The following is a 17,971-nucleotide window of genomic DNA, read 5'->3' on the forward strand; positions in this document are numbered from 1 at the left end:
GATCAGGGATTGTTGGTCAAAAGTCAGTCCTAACAATATTAATTTCTGCTGCTTAGTATTAAAAAGCATTGTCATCCACTTAGGGCCACATTCTTAGTGCCAGAATGACCCACTACTCTCTGTACAACTAGTACTGATAGTACTAGTGGAAATTACTGATTTTGTTATCATTTTTATATTACAGACAACATAGCCTTTGAAATTGCATACATTACTGTAGGCAGACTCAAAGGCCAGGCCACACTCCTATATGTATCAGCTGATTAACTTGATAGTAGTAATGGTAGAAATGACTTATTTTGTTAACAAGAGATATTACTTTTATATTTCAGACAACATAGCCTATGAAATAGCATACGGTGCAGTAGCTAGACCCATAGGTCAGGCCACACTCCTATACAAGCGTCAGAATGACCCACCACTCTCAGTACAGTTGAGCAACCTGGTAGTGGAAACCACTTATTCTATACGCATACGGGCTGTGAATACCGTCTTGAATAAATGGAGCAGATACACAGCGATTAATGCTACCACACAGTATCAAGGTAAGTGATTAATGATACAATTTAGGTGGGAAATTTACAGCGCTAATTGGTTGGTTGCTTATTTTTAAAAAAATTACGAGGAGCATGAGGGTTTACATATTAGGGTGGAAAAAGTGTCGATATTTGGATAAATTTGGGCAATATTTGTCCAAAGTCTGCTATTTTCAACATGATTTTATTTCGACTGGAGGCAAAGGGGTCAGGCAAGTCCAAGTTTGGGGTTGATAGGACAATTTACCACATGCCTCATGCAAGGGAGGTGCAATACTGCCGAACACTAATTTTTGAAATCTGTATAAAAGGGACTGGATATGGAAAATTTGCAATTTTATAAATAATGTTAATAAGCATGTTAACACAGGGCCTCAATTTCGTCTTGCTTTGCTCTGCGAGAATCAAATTCCATCATAGTCGCTGCAGTTACTGTATGATACAATGAGAGAAGTTGATTCTTGCAATTGAATCTTACAAGAATCATTACGAGAATCGATTCTATGAACCGAATCAATTAAGAGAATCATTACAAAAATCAATTCTGTGATTCTCGTCAAAATCTAGGCCCTGAGTGTAACAAGCAACTTTGCCACACACAGTTACTATATAGGCAGCCCAGGACCCATGTTCAAAGTGAAAGTACAAAGGGTAACTTTGCAAGAGATTTATTGATTTGCCATCAGGCAAGACCAGTATGATACTTGTGGCTCTTTAATCATTTTACTTCAATGCATTGTGTGTTCTTATTGCAGCTCCAACCAGGGCTATTCAGGAGGTCTATGCAGTTGCAAACAGTTCAGATTCTATATTCGTCACATGGCAGGTATGTACTGGGTCATTTTTGTCTCATTTTGTTACGGTGAATGAATTGGGTAACTTCCATTTGAAATACTCTCCTTACAGAGATGTAAGTCTTCCGGAAATTCCTGGAATTTTGGAAATTCCTGGAATTCTAGAAATGTGGCCAAAAAAAATTGTTTGTCAGAATTGGATGATGATAACTCGTCATAAAAACAGCCAGAAAAACTTTTTAGGAGGCGGGTGAGGGGGTGCCCCATGCGCCATGGACCCCGTTGCATGCCTTGCCTTTGGCTCGCATGATTTTCTGGGATTGGATCATTACCTCACTTACATCTCTTGTCTTTAGTTGTGGAAGGTATTGAAAAAGCCAAATACTGGAGGAGTATAGTTTTCAAAATAATTAACCTTTAATAGCCAATTCCATTTGAAAAACATACTCCCTTTGTGGAAGACTTTTCTTACATTGTCCACAGGGGTATGGCAGATTTCAAAATGTGAAAAAAATGTAGTGAAATATTCTTCCAAAAATATGCTTCGAAGTGTTTGTAAGGTGTGAATCAACAGTGTGTAGCCGCATGTTAGTATGCATTTAGGTTGTGATTTTAATTCGATATGACCATCACAGAATAAATCGCAATATGTACTTGTTATTATAAGAAAGAGTGTGACGTCATATCCAGCAGGTAAAAGAGGTATATATTGAATACTTGTAAGTACAAAGTAGCTTATTGGGTGCTAGTAGGCGAAGAAAACTGACAGTTGAATTCCGTGCTGCCCTATTCAACTATTGTACCTTAAGCATAAACCTTACGAGTATGTAGTTCTTTCAATTTCAAATCTAGTTGGGAAATTTGCGGAGGAATGGACTCTCATCATATTTGTACTCACAAATTCGCATTATACATGTAACCACGATCAAATACTAGTAGTCATTTTCACTTTATGTATTATGTGTTTTCTCATATCATTCATTTAGGCCATACAAGATAGGACATTCCAAGCATATCACATATCATATGGCACTCAGTATCCAAATGCTTCATACATGTATGCTACCATCAACATTACCGATATGACTGCAGAGAGCGCCCTCATTGACGGCTTATTAGGTGGCACTGACTATGTCGTGTGGATGACATATTCTAACAAGGGTGGAGTTGCACCCAACTCAACAGTTATTAGTTTAACAACTAAACCAGGTGAGTGTCAGAGTGTTTGCTAGGTTACTACCAATATGACAGTAGGAAGCGCCCTCATTGATGACTTAGCAGAGGCACCGACTATTTCGTGTATTATGACATTCTATATTCTAACAAGGATGGAGTTATCAGTTTTAAGCATTTCATCATGCAACTTCAATATTTTTTGCTCACCTCGTGTTTGTGTTAGTTATGTTTTCATCACAGAGTAGATGATTCCAGTTGAAATCCATACACCCCTCATGGAAGACATGACCTTAATCTCCCACACATGGGGTGTAGATTTCAAGTGTAGTCCCCCATTCAGGTAACCCCATTTGAAATGCATACTCCCTGTGTGCAAGATGAAAGTTATGTCTTCCATAGGAGTTGTATGGATTTTAACTGGAATAGCCCATTGCACCATAAACACCATATTCCTGCAAGTACATTATGTAATATCAATGTTATGATTGGTTGCTTACCATACATGTATGTTAATCTTACTTTGTTATATCTCTGTTGCCAAAATTGTGGTAAACTTACTTGTTCAAGAAAGCAAACAAACAAGAATTAACTTCAGAACAACACATTTAAATCAGCCATTACTGACTACATTGCTCAAGAAAATAAAAAAAGGGAAGCAATCCAAATTCTCGAAAAAGGGGCCAAAGCAATCAACCGTGATGAAGGTATCATCTCCTTGATCGCATTTATACGATCCACTGCTGAAAACTAAAACATTGTCACTTCTGGGAAATATCAACAAGAAGTTTTGTGGGAAAAGCAAGGAACCAAGTCATTTGTGATCAGCCGTCAGCACAGACCACGAAAGCTAAAGTTTTGAGTACTTTATCAATTGATTTGTCAAGGAAAATTGTTAGAATTACTTGTGAATATGTCGTGTTTTATTTGCAGTTTCAACTATCCTGCCTAAAGCACAGTCCAGTGACCTACCCCTCCCTCTTGGGATTATTATAGCTATAGCAGTCGGTTGTTTTGCGTTCATTCTACTGTTGGTCATCATTATACTGGTCATCAGACAACGACATTCTGGCAGCATGGGAGGGCGCTTCTGGCACACGAGACTCAATCCTGATGCATTGTGGATTCATAAGAGGTGTGTATTAAATCAAAAATTAGTTGTTTTTATGTTGTTTTTTTAACTTTCTGTTTCAAATTTCAAAAGCTGACAAATTCTTGAAATATTTCAGTATTTGTTGAAAATCCATTTAGATTTTATAATTTATTGTTAATGTGCTAAAGTAAAACATGATGGCAAATTTTGATTTGTGAATAAGTGGATTTTCAACAAGATTCTGATGTCAACAATTCTGATGATCTTCATCATGGACAAAATGTTTATTTTTGTTTGTTTTCTTTGTGATATTAGTTTTAAAAGGACTTTGTTCTAAATACTAATTTTACATTACCTATAATTGCCCTCACATTTCTTTTGACTTATTTTGCTGATGCATGCCAAAGAATGGTGACCCTTAGGCAACAACAAAAAAAAAAAACCTGTTCTACGGGCCCGACTGACCCAGATTTTGAACAAATTTGAAAAAAAAAATTTCCTGTAAAAAAATTCCTGTGCAAATGAAAGGTCTGTCCGCCTGTAGAACAGGAGCTTTTTTTCGTCGCCTTATGGTGTAACCAGCCTTTTTGAATCAGGGCGGAAGCGCTGAGTGCTGAATCTTGCAATGATGGGTTGTTTGAGAGAATCATTTGATACTCACCCAATCTTTGCTGTGTACACATAAAAAAGTTTACAAGAATCAAGGTTTGATTCATGCAGATTTGTTCATTCAAATCTTTTGAGAGAATCGATTCATTGATTCTTGCAACAAATTGAGTGCTGTATCTTGCAATGGATGGTTGTTTGAACGAATCATTTGATTCTCACCCAGTCTTTGATGTGTACACATAAAAAAGTTTACAAGAATCAAGGTTTGATTCATGCAGATTTGTTCATTTGAATCTTTTGAGAGAATCAATTTATTGATTCTTGCCAAAAATTTAGCTCGTCAAATGGGTTAAACACCATTCGCTAGGGGCAAGATTTGGATTAGGTTATTCCAGTTAAAATATATTACAGATATGAGTATGGTATCAATCTCTAATGCAGGGAGTGTAGATTTGAAATGGAGTCACCCATTCAGGTAACCCCATTTGAAATTCACACTCCCTGTGTGGAAGATTACGGTCATGGTATGCATCAGCAAGTGCAAAAGGATTTTGACAAGATTATTTACTAATTTCTGACTGTATCTAACACTATATGACATAATTTGTGAATGTTTCGGCATGCAGTTGAAGAAGACTTGTACAGTATCTCACAGTAGACTCTGGGCTACACATAGCATGATCCAATGGACTATTCCTGTATAAACCCCTATGGATGATATAACCTTAATCTTCCGCACAGGGAGTGTGAATATTCAAATGGGGTTAGCTGAATGAATGACTCCATTTGAAATCTACACCCCCTGTGTGGGAGATTCAGGTCTTGTCTTCCATAGGGGTGTATGGATTTCAACTGGAATAGTCCGAAAATGGGATACTGTGAAATTCTTTTGATATGCTGTCACACAGCTATACACTGCCTTGATTGTAGTATGAAGCATTTCAATCTTATTGTTCTTATTCACTTATAATGCAATAATGAGTCTGCACTAGCTCAGGACATTTTATAATCTTTGAGAGGATTTTCCAATATGTGGTCATCACAACATCAGGGTTGTACATTGTAGCTAGCTAAATTTGAGTCCAGGGGATTTGGGTTACTTAGTACAAATGACCATATGGGGACTAGGGTCTTAGCTAGAAATTGAGGTTTGTCTGTCATTTGAATAATAATAACTGTCCTAATTTGACGTTTAAAACATTTACCAGACTTCTACAGCCCATTCTGGGTACAAAGAGTTGAAATATGTGTTGCTATGGCCTTGTTTTGCAAAGCTGGTCAACTAAAAAGGTTAATAGCCTTTGTCATCACCTACAATTATAATGTAGCATCTGTCAAAGACATTAATTTTGCCCATCTCAGGAGCAGACTCCCCATCAGGAGCAAACTCCCCATCTAAAATAACGGCAGGTGCATGGCTAGCTGAGACACTGATGGGGGTGTGACGCTGCAAATGGTACCCCTTTTCTAGGCCAATTTTGGTATGTGGATAGTCCTTTTTTTCCAAAATTTTCTCAATTTTATTTGGAAAATATCACTATTTTTATCTCACTGTACTGTGTAGTGAAAGTTTTGGAAATTTCCCCAAAATTTGAAGGAAAAGTTGTAAAAATTCAATTGGTCTAAACATTTGGGACTTTATCGATGGGTATATAGATAGGTCTAAATTTCTTGAAAAATTGGTATATTGATGGGTCCCCTTTCAAACTCCCAACTTTTTTCAAAAGTAACACCTAAAAAGGTATTTTGAGACCTGCTACCGCCCATTGTAATTACAACCCTGTCAACGATCGATATCTGTCTCCTAAAAACCTTTGAATTCTTTTCTTTCATTCCTCTCACTTGTAATCACAGAAAGTTCATTCCACAGGGTGCTTTTCTTGACAAAGCATTTGTTAAACAACAAATGTATGTATCACTCAAAAGTCTTAATGGTTTTAGCAAATTTATTTTTTCGCATTCACTGTGCCAGCATCATACTTACATTCTGTGCGCTAGTAAATTTTCATTACCAGGTAATAAGAGGTAGCTCATGTGGTGTGATCTTGGGCATCAATCCTTGGGGGGACACAGGGTTGTGTCCCCCTCCTCCACCCATTTTTTTTCAGCCACTTTTTAACAATTCAGGCCAAATGCCAACCCCCTCTCATTATTCAAAACGTATTGACACTTCTGGGTGTGAGACTTGGCATTTTCCACAATAGTGACACGGAAATGCAAACTTTTGAAGCATCTAACAGATTTCATGAAACGAGGGGTTGCCTAATACCTGCTCAAAATTAGACAACTACTATTCATGTTGTTTCTACACACTACAAGCACACAACTTTATGATAGAATAGAAGCATGGCTCAAAAAAGTGGGGGATTTGGGAAGCTCCTTCTCAGGAAATGATATTTGGAGGCAGGGTTCGAATTCGTTTAAAAAAATTTGCGTAGCAGTTTTTGGCTTTTTCATCATAATCAGGATACTTCCATATACTCTAAAGCACTATAAAAAGTGATATGCAAATGCAAAATTGGGTAGCAGTTACTTCAAAATATGGAACAAACTGCTATGCTATACAGCCAAATTCGAACCCTGTTTGGAGGGAAATTGTGTCTTTTTTTTTGTATATAAAAACATGCTATAAATTGTGGGAAATTTTGCTTGCTTCCGGGGAAATTAACATTTTTTCAAGCCCTGAAAAGAAGTATGATGCTGGTAGGGAATGTTAAGTGCTTCTTTGCGTTGAAATGTCAATTGGTGTGGTATCGTAAACCCAAGTGCATTTCATTTTCCTTCAATATTATTTATATTCTGGCTATTCCAGTTGAAATCCTTACACCTTTATGAAATATATGACCTAGATCTCTCACAGAGGGGGGGGGGGATTTCAAATGTAGTCACCTATTCAGGTAACTCCATTTGAAATTTGCACTCCCTGTGTGATAGATTAAGGTTACGTCTTCCATTAACTTGGTGTATGGGTTTCAACTAGAATAGCCCATTGATGTTGGGATAGTGTATGTTTAGTTGTTATTTGGATTTTTATATTTTAAAAGGCAAATTGGTTTGATGTTGTATAACTTGTAAACCATTGTATTTGAATATTTTACCCACAATGCACTGCATTTTGTTATCATAATATTATTATTTGCATTGTAACCCTGGGCATGGTAACCTAATTATATACAATGTATATACACAGGTTGTCAGCCTATAATGAAAGACAGAAATAAAAAAAGACTAAATCGAGTCTGACATTACTGTTCAATTCTGTGCAAAATTGGTTGATCCCCACCTCGAAATTCACCCCGAAAAAATGCCTGGTTCTGCCACTGACAACAATTTAATTCAGGGACCAGAGTCTGTCGCAAACAGCGAGGAAAAAGAGATAGGCAATTTGGCATGTGATCATGGCTCCGGCATGACTTTAACTGTACCTCTTAAACTTGTCTCGCATGATTGCAGTTCATTTGTATTCACAATTTATAGCACATTTATGTTATAATGGGTTAATTACTTTCTCTTAATTCATTTTTGGTTTTGGTTTTATTTTCTCTTTGGTTCTTCATTCTTACAATTTAATACACACTAACACATTGATGCATGCACCCATGGCTGGCTAAATCCCACTCATAATAAAACACCGGCTTTTCTCTCTTGTCCACTTTTTCTTCATCTTTGTCGCTATTTACTAACGAAAACTAACAATTAACACTGAAATTCATACATGTCAATGCACTTTTTCACTTATTGTATTATTGTATCTATGTATCCCATAATGCATTGCATCTATTTACCCATGATGCACCACTGCACATTTCCCACAATGCAATGTATATCCTAAAATGCACCAATGTTTCCCTATCAAATTGCATGGATAATGTGTAATGCTATAACCCCTATCCCATAATGCACCACTGCACATTTCCCACAATGCATTGTATATCCTAAAATGCACCTATGTTTCCCTATCAAATTGCATGGATAATGTACAATGCTATAACCCCTATCCCATAATGCTTTGTGTAAATAAATCATGGCAACCATGCATGCATGCATCAGAAACTCATTTAGCGATGATATGTCTCTTGGGGATAACAGCAGCAGTGGGGGCTCGACCGGACAAAGGACGGGCACGTACGACGTAGCCATGGTCAACCAGAACTACCAGCCGCATGATGACACAGCGATGTCCACAGCATCTGATTATGATCTCGGAGGTGATTATGAGGACATTAGTACCAGTACTAAGAAGAAAAAGAAGAAAGGACTTAGAGATGTTATATTTAAAAGGTAATTTTGAAGAGCTTGGTGTTTTGAGAAACCACATGAGGTATCGGGGGGCACTCCCACTTTGGAGGTGTCACATTAGATGTAGGGCTATTATTAGACCCCCTTTTCAGGATCGCAGCATTTTCAGCATCCAAAGACCCATATTTTTTCAAAAACATGCTGCGTCACCCCGAGACCACATAGTTTTCCATTTGATCTGTTGCTCAAAAGGCCCTTGTTTTTCAATTTGAACAGCAACTTCCATGTATCACTGATTTTGTTACTTATTTCAACAACAACAAAAAAGCCATTTAGAACTAAAAAAAATCTGTGTTTGAGGCTTCTGTGAGACTGCATTTGCTCTTGCCCAAAAATCATATCAAAAACGGTCATGTTGAATATCAATGACAATGACCCACTAATTTGGATCCAAACAGTCTGTTTCTCAGCTAATGACCCAATATTTAGTACTTTTTGCCCTCACTATTTTGCTTTCACCAAACTACCCTTACTGTGAAAGTGTCAGCTCTACACCTATTTCCATTTCATATTGAAGTCCCCCTCCACCATAACGTAACATGACATTTGTATTGGAACATGCACTGTTGTTTTGAGATTGGGCTATTCAGTTGAAATCCACACTACCCCTGTGGAAGATTTTGGAAATATCTTACGAAGGGGAGTATGTTTTTCAAATGTAATTGGTCAGAGTTAATCATTTTGAAAGCCATACTCCTCCTGTATTATGGCTTTACCTATATCTTTCACAACTGGAGTGAGTATTTCAAATGGAAGTTACCCAATTGTATATTCTATTCAAAATTGATACTCCCTCTGTGGAAGACTTTAGCTAAATCTTCCACAAGGGTAGTGTGGATTTTAAATAGCCCAATATAATGCACCACTAATTGGCCAATAAGGATTTACTAATATGGTGCTCTGTTGCTGTGCTTACCATAGTCATTCCTAATGAACCCCAATACCGTACCATGGTGCAAAGGAGGCTCTCTGCTTGCATGCTCTTGTACAAAGCAGGTATTGGTAATGGCAGTGCCTGAATATACTATTAAAAATGATGGGCGTTATCAGCAATTCAAACACCATCTAGACAATCTTGTAAGGAAGGCTGAAGAGTGTAGATGTTGATAATTTACAATTAATATTCTAATAATAAGTTACTTGTCTTTTTTTAGCCAAAAACAACATGATGCTATTCTGCAAAGCAAGGCTGTAATTGGTGATCATTCTCAACAAGTTAATTAAATTTAACTTTTTTGTTTGTTTGTTTTTGTAGTCGTGACAACCCAGATGTTGTTCTCGTAAGCAAAGCTGTAATTGGCGATCATTCACCACCTCCAGTTGCACTAAATCCACCAACATCATCTGAAGGTAAGATGTTACACATGCTTCATAATACAGTGCATGAAATAATTCAAGTGTTCACAAGCCAAGATGGGCCCTCAAATAAACTAAAGTTGTGACATAAGATTTCGGGCCATCAAATAGTATAATATAATTATCTACTTCAAATGCAATCTATTTTGTGTGAATAAGGCAATGGAAACAAATTAGTTTGATTTTTCGATCAAATTTTGAAATAAGGGCCAAAAACATGCGTTTCTAGGGTGTTTTTCACATGCTGTGACAATCAAGCCCAAAGACTTGTACTAAGACTAATTTCAGTTTATGCATTCTAATTTTTGGAAAAGATGTTTCATTCTTATAACCAACCATTAAAGTAACACAAAAAAGTGAAAATTAGAGCAAAAGTTTGGCATATACTCAAGATTTTGAATGCTTAGCTTGTTCCAAATCTGTGATTTGTGTGACTCGGTTGTCAGAAAACATGCTGAAAATGTGTGTTTTTGGCTCTTTTTTCAAGAAATTAGTAAAATAGTGAACTTTTTTTAAATCTCCAGTTAGTACTAAATGAATGGTTAGAATTGAGTAGTTTCATTTGGCAGAACTTGATAATATTTTTTTAATCCCAAAAAGTTAGTGTTGTATTTTTCTGGAATGGGGAGTAATTACTGTTTGTACAATTTTCTTACAGCTCCTCAGAGATCCTTAGCAGAGATGCTGGTACCATACCCAGATGATGCTCCCAATGAAAAGGACCCGTCCCACACAGATAATGAAAAGGACCCATCCCAGGCAGATATCTCCGTTATATCCAGCGTGTCCACAGACTTCCCCGTCTTCCCTAATGCGGACGACACCCTGAAGCTTGCCAACGAACTCCAGGTGGATAGCAAACAGATGAGGAAAATGGCGAGGAAAGCGGAACGCGATCAGAAGAGGAAGATGAGGCACGAAGCCGGACAAAAGAGCAAGAAGAAGCCGTCTTTTTCGGATAGGTTAGGAAAGAAGTTTTCTGGTAAGAGTAGGAAGAAACCGGTGCTGACGTCGTATGCACAAGGTGATTTTATGCTTTCTACCAATAGGCAACGAGAAAATGCTGCTATGTTTTAATGCAATATCATAACAAATTATTGTATCCTTTGAAAACTTGCTGTTTAGATGACCAATTTTTTTTAACACCAACGCTCTGGAGGCTTTTTGGCAAATGGGAACGACAACATTTTAATGTGTATCGTAACATTTGTGTGTGCATGTGTGTTCTGAAATAATATTGCAATCTGAAATAATATTGCAATATCAGATCACGTAGGATACAGTGGTGTGGTCAGTGGGGGCTGTACCCCCCAGATATCACGGTCTAGTGGTACATCACTGGATTTCGGTACATGACAGTCCTTGGGTCGGGTGTACCAACAGTCCATATAAAAAAAATTGGCTATAACTCCCCTCTTTTTTAGATCAGTGGGCACCCACAGAAAAAACAATTGGGGTCAACAATTTGGCAAGAAATCAATTTTTTGTGTAATTGCTTGAATCAAAAGCTGTGTCTTCAAACTTTTTGTTGTTATTTCTCAGCGTGATATTGCTTCGGCAACTTTACTGAGTATTTGTATAGAAATAGAAATGGTACATCCACCACAAGTTTCAGCTCCCCCCCCCGGGTGGGATACCTGCTCTTGCAGTCATTTTTTGATGCAGCCTTTTGTAGCCTCCAGGGCGGTTTGAAGTGAGTAAACTTTTTAATGGTCTTATGCGACAGGTAATTTAATCTTGCCGCAAAACATTTTAAGCAGGTAGCGAAAACAATTTTTAGATATATTCTGTGAAAATGGGGCATATTCTTTTAAAAACAAGTTTTTCTTTCAATGAATATGTATTTATGATAAGCAGGTGTTCTAATTTAAGTGTAATGTTAACCTAATTAGTAGGCATGACAAGATTTTATGAACACCTTCACTTTGCATATTTACATGCCACAAAAATATTCAATGTATACAAGCTATAATACCATATTTACGAAAACTTGCAATAAAACATGATCCATTCCTTGTGCAGAAAAGTGCTCATTAATAATGAAAATATTTTTTAACTGTAATCATGCAAATTGAAATGCAAAAATATTTTGTATTTTCCTGCTGTTATTGACTTGTGAGAAACAGAATTTTAACTCTATATTACCCTTAATATTTTGTCAATATAATTAATCATGTACTAACTGAAATTTGTAGATACCATTGTACATATTTACACTGCCACTGTCACAGATTTTATATTATTCACATGTAGTACTATGATGTATATAGTGTGTTTGTGCATATTTTTGTTTGTTTTTCTTAGCTGCATTCCTGTCATAAAATACGGACCAAAATAACATAATTATGCTGAAATGTGCCTTAGAAAAGAGTGATATATAATGGGCTATTCTATTTGAAATCCATACAACCTTTTCGAAGACATGACATTAACCTTCCACACAGGGGGTGTGAATTTCAAATGGGGTGACTCCATTTGAATGCTACAATATCTCTGTGGGAGATTAAGGCCATCCATGGGGGTGTATGGATTTCAATTTGAAATGCCCAGCTGTGTCACCTGGAGTTCATTTCACCAAACTCTACAAAGCTTTGCAAGTCTTGTAATCATTTGTAACTTCACTCAAACTTACTTACGAACAATATCCTTCGTAAGTAATAGGGATTTACTTAGAGAACCTTCGTAAAGTTACATCTAGTTTGGGTATAATTTGTAACTTTAAGAATGGTTACTTGAGTTACGAAGGGTTGAAAGATGTTGAGGGCAGTAATTTGGATCTTGTCGCAGTAAACTCCTAATCAAGTGACAGAATAAGGAATAAACCACACATTTTAGCAGACTAAGGTAAGATCCATGTTATTGTGTCCCAAGACTTTCAGATGATATTGTCTGCTGAACAGGTCAGAGTTCAGTACAGAAAATCAAGGTTTTGATTTTTAATGCTTCATCTTATTTTTTAAACAACCCTAGAAATAATAAATTTATTGTATCCAATGTTCATCAATATGAAAATCTACCATAAATTGGCTAGGAAGTCAGATAGAATTGTTTCAGATATAATTATGCATGAATGGATAAACAGCTCTGAATGGATTTTCGACCACTACAATGTTTCAAGAGATGTGTATATTTCTGGAAATGGTTTCTTGCTTCAGGAAAATGTATCCGTAGAGAAGAGGTGATGATAATTTCATATCATTTTCAAGGTTATTAATACCTGTGTACCTTTTCCTTTGCGTAAATGAATTTGCAGTGGGTTTATTGATAATTCTGCTGAAAAGCCGCATGAATTATACAGTACATGTATGTCATTGTACATTTATAGCATTCTTTATACAAGAATCTGTCTCTTCAATAGGCCTTTGTCTCATATTGTCAAATTGCCATAACGTCAGCCTGCTGCGCTAATTGCCTAAGTCAATTTATTTTTATTTTGAGAACAAAGTACAAAATATGGTTCAAGCATGTATTTAAACATATTTATTCACCAATTTTTGCACAAAACCTTTTGTTTTCAAAATTACAAAAAATGACTTGGGCAATTAGCATAGCAGGCTGGCGATATGTGACCCAATCTAATCCACTCAAGCCAAAGTCATAAATTTTGAAAATTGAGTTACTACCATTAATAACTTGCTCAGTACATACGCTTACTGATGTTGAATCCCCAGGTCTCTGGAATTCTTTGTGGCAAAGTTACGAACCTTTATATGGCTATTTTCTTATGTTTTTTATTTGGTTTTTTTCTCCTTACTTTTTGCCTATATCTCAATTTCATTATAGGTGACTTTAGCCTGAGTGGACCAGATCTGGTCCCATTTATGGTAGACTTTCACTAGTTTAAATAAAAAAACTGACCATAATTATTATGAATCTGTGTGCAAACAGTTTCTGAATATGAATACTAATTATGTTGTAGTTCACAGACCCATGAATCATGTACATATTATAGCCATTGTAGATTCTGCATAATTTCCACGTTTACTCTGGGAAAATTTGAAAGTTCCACTGTATAGAAAGAAGCAGGATGCCCCAGGCCATTCCAAGAGAGTTTCTGTGAGTTTTTGAGTTAAATGCCATTTTTCACCAAATAATTGTTTTTAAAATAATTTTTCTTGTTTTTACAAATGTATGATATGATGTACCTCTTTGTTTCTTCATTTTCCTCTTCAATGTATCACACTTGGTTCTTCAGGGATGTAAGTTTACAGGATTTTTACCGAATTCAGGTTTTTTTGTAGTCAATTTCTTTTATTTTCAGCCTGTTTTGGGGCTTTTTAGCCCGAATTTACATGTTTTTTTCCCAATGTTCAGGTTTTTTTCTTCTGGCTTACTTACATCCCTGGTTCTTGTTTTTGTTGCATGCTGATAATTAGATTTTTTTATAGAATGGTGATTGGAAATTTCAAACAGCCTAATCATGAAGCTCCCGTGGTTAAGGCGTAGGTCTCGTAAACCTGAGGTCCTGGGTTCGATCCCCAGGCGGGATCACTTTTCTACTTGTCTCCTTTATTATTTGCGACAGCTGCACTCTGTCTGTGTGGCTTTTTGATCTTGATGCAATCCGGCTTGTTGGACCTCATTATGTAGGGCTTCTTATTTGTTAACCCTATTAGACTTTTAAGAACATTGTTGATTGGACAACAGAGATGTTCTCCGTTTGTGTGGCTTCTTGATCTTGATGCACTCACGTGTGTTGGACCTCATTATGTAGGGCTTCTTATTTGTTAACCCTATTAGACATTTAAGAACATTGTTGATTGGATGACAGAGATGTTCTCCGTTTGTGTGGCTTCTTGATCTTGATGCACTCCGTGTGTTGGACCTCATTATGTAGGGCTTCTTATTTGTTAACCCTATTAGACGTTTAAGAACATTGTTGATTGGACGACAGAGATGTTCTCCGTTTGTGTGGCTTCTTGATCTTGATGCACTCCGTGTGTTTGACCTCATTATGTAGGGCTTCTTATTTGTTAACCCTATTAGACGTTTAAGAACATTGTTGATTGGACGACAGAGATGTTCTCCGTTTGTGTGGCTTCTTGATCTTGATGCACTCCATTTGTTGGGCCTCATTATGTAGGGCTTCTTATTTGTTAACCCTATTAGACGTTTAAAACATTGTTGATTGGACGACAGAGATGTTCTCCGTTTGTGTGGCTTCTTGATCTTGATGCACTCCATTTGTTGGGCCTCATTATGTAGGGCTTCTTATTTGTTAACCCTATTCGACGTTTAAGAACATTGTTGATTGGACGACAGAGATGTACTCCGTTTGTGTGGTCTCTTGATCTTGATGCACTCCTTTTGTTGGGCCTCATTATGTGGGGCTTCTTTACATGTTAACCCTACTTGACGTTTAGGGACATGGATGATTTGGTCGACAGAGCTGCACTCCGTTTGTGTGGCTTCTTGATCTTGATGCACTCCATTTGTTGGGCCTTATTATGTGGGGCTTCTTTATTTGATAACCCTACTTGACGTTTAAGGACATTATTGATTTGGACGACAGAGATGTTCTCCGTTTGTGTGGCTTCTTGATCTTGATGCACTCCGTAGGGCTTATTTATTTGTCAAGCCCACTTGACGTTTAGGGACATATGGTATTGATTAGGATGACAGAGCTGCTGCACTATATGATGGTGATGGTGATCAGGTTACATTTTGTGATAAACCTGAGCAAGGAGAAAATATAATTTTAAAAATATTATCATATATGTGATTTTAAACAAACATTCTTGAGTGATAAGTATATACATCTAGATTAAAAAAAATTACATTTAATGATTAAATTAAATTTGAAATGAAATGCTACATTCTTAAGAAATTATGCAATTAATAGAATATATAAGAATATGAAAATATACAAAAAGGTGATATTACATCGATCAACTATTAAATGATTTTTTACAACAATACTCGCCATTATGTTCTTGAATTTGAAGATTATAAGGAACAGCAACCAATGCAGTAGAATCTTCAAAATATCTCAGTCAGTGTTTTGGGCATCTTTCAAATATGAAGCTCTCTAAAGGTCAAAGTCTATGAATGGTGGTTTATTGTTATCAAGGGTGAAATTTGGCAGGTGACGGGCGTCATTCCACACTTGTGAGTCCTATGTAGCCCATCGAGGATAAAAACGATTGTACCTGTGCTGCATGAGATAATGAAACAATAACATATCTAATGTCTTTTCTAAATTTCCCTTTATATCCCTGAAAGAAATCGACTACACCACTCTTCCTGCATACAGATTTCAGTTTTATTGTATTGCTACCAATTTTTACAGCTGTTCTGAACAAATGTGGCTAGTTGTCACTTGTTTCTGGTGGTTTCTGCAATTATGCTTGCTTTCGTGCTATTTAAAATGGCATGTTTGATTCAACGTCAGATGATGGGTGCAATCTCCCTTTTTGATAACTTGGTCTATGAAAAATATAGATAGGCCTATAAGTAAAAAGTAATAAGTAAATAAATTGAGATAAGTAATAAAAGTAATTTGAGTAAATAAGTTGAGATAAGTAAATATCATGAATAAGATGATTTTATGTGAACATATTATATAAAGTTAGAAAAATATTACTGTCAGTTTTTTTTTTTAGTTAATTTCTCTCTGAGCAATATGCAACTTTCCAGGTCGGTCATTCACGTGTGAAGATAATTCATTCATTTTTCGTGCCAGATTTCACCACAAATCGATTCCTTAGTTTAGGAATCAACAACTTTTGTAGGTATAATTAATTTATTACCAAAAAAAGCCACCATATTCTTACATTTTTATCACTAGGATAATATTGCGACGTGCTTGATCTAATACGGATAACGCGGTGTCTGCCTTGATTGTAATTCTATTGACCAGTCCGTCTGGTCTGAACTGACCAGTCTCGGTATTGCCAGAAAAACAAGACGTGGTTGCCGTGGTGGAAAAAACAAAAACGGAATGTTGCAGTTCATATTACGCCTACACCATCGAAAAAGCCTGCCGATGAAAGAAAATTCCGCGCACAACAGCGTTATCTTGTGGAAGTGCCTCGCGCTCAAGGGATTGAAAGAGAACATTGTAAAAATAAGATATTGCCTAGAGCTTGCCTTGCATCATGGAATTCCCGGTCAGCAAAAAACAAAACTACCTCAATTAATAATCTAATCATCGATGAAAAACTTGACATCTTAGCAATAACTGAATCTTGGTTTTGTGGGGATGAGCGCGATGACATTCCAATCGCAGATATCAACATCACTTTGCCACATTATGTCGTTCATCATGTTCCTCGTACTGACAGAAGAGGTGGTGGTGTTTGTCTGATAGTTCACAAAGGTTTCAGCATAAAACTCAATGAGACAAAGAACTTTCGGTCCTTCGAATATATGGATGCCATTTTGTCAAATGGATCGTCGTCGCTCAGACTTATTGCGATTTATCGCCCACCTCCTTCATCTGAGAACAAATTGACGGTTAATATGTTTATGACTGAATTCTCTCAGCTCTTGAAGTACTTTCCATTGCCCCTGGAAATCTTCTTATCACGGGTGATTTGAATTTTCATGTCGACAATGCTGAAGACCGTGATGCAACAGCTTTCCTGGATCTTCTTGATTCAGCTGGACTTCATCAACATGTCCAGCAAGCAACCCACCGCCGTGGCCACACATTGGATCTTATAATATCGCGAATTTCAGAAGAACTCGTCACCGATGTGTCCGTTGAATGGTCTACCATCTGATCATAGAGCCGTCAAGTGTCACGTGGATGTTCTGAAACCACCACCTGTAAAAGTGGAAGTTCGCTCACGAAACCTACGTGCAATCGATCTTGAGGAATTCAGGAGAGACATTAAAGATTCGTCTCTCTGTAACGATGATGAGAGCAATACTGCTGACCCGTCCTTTCTTGTGGATCAATATGAATCTGTTCTTTCTAACCTTTTGGAAGTACATGCTCCTATCAAAACTAGGACAATTGTTTATAGACCGAATGCTCCTTGGTTCAACGACAATCTACGAGAATCAAAGAGTAAAAAGCGAAGGCTCGAGAGAAAATGGTTGAAGTCTGGGTTAGAAATCGATCAACAACTTTATATTCAGCAGTGCAAAGATCATCGCAAAAAACT

At 36.9% G+C, this 17,971-nt stretch overlaps 1 protein-coding gene across 1 annotated transcript in view; it reads left to right on the forward strand.

The window, feature by feature from the left end:
* LOC140169491 (cell adhesion molecule Dscam2-like) overlaps positions 1-11,730 on the forward strand; it is a 54,545-nt gene extending 42,815 nt beyond the window's left edge. Inside the window, exons 19-25 of the mRNA XM_072192754.1 lie at positions 333-545; positions 1,292-1,362; positions 2,317-2,539; positions 3,437-3,638; positions 8,256-8,486; positions 9,760-9,854; positions 10,519-11,730. Of these exons, the coding sequence (XP_072048855.1) occupies positions 333-545; positions 1,292-1,362; positions 2,317-2,539; positions 3,437-3,638; positions 8,256-8,486; positions 9,760-9,854; positions 10,519-10,937 (1,454 nt within the window). The 3' untranslated portion in view covers positions 10,938-11,730. The remainder of the gene's footprint in view (positions 1-332; positions 546-1,291; positions 1,363-2,316; positions 2,540-3,436; positions 3,639-8,255; positions 8,487-9,759; positions 9,855-10,518) is intronic.
* The last annotated feature ends 6,241 nt before the right edge of the window (positions 11,731-17,971 follow it).

Source organism: Amphiura filiformis, chromosome 14 (assembly GCF_039555335.1).
Source record: "Amphiura filiformis chromosome 14, Afil_fr2py, whole genome shotgun sequence".
Taxonomy (NCBI): Eukaryota; Metazoa; Echinodermata; class Ophiuroidea; order Amphilepidida; family Amphiuridae; genus Amphiura; species Amphiura filiformis.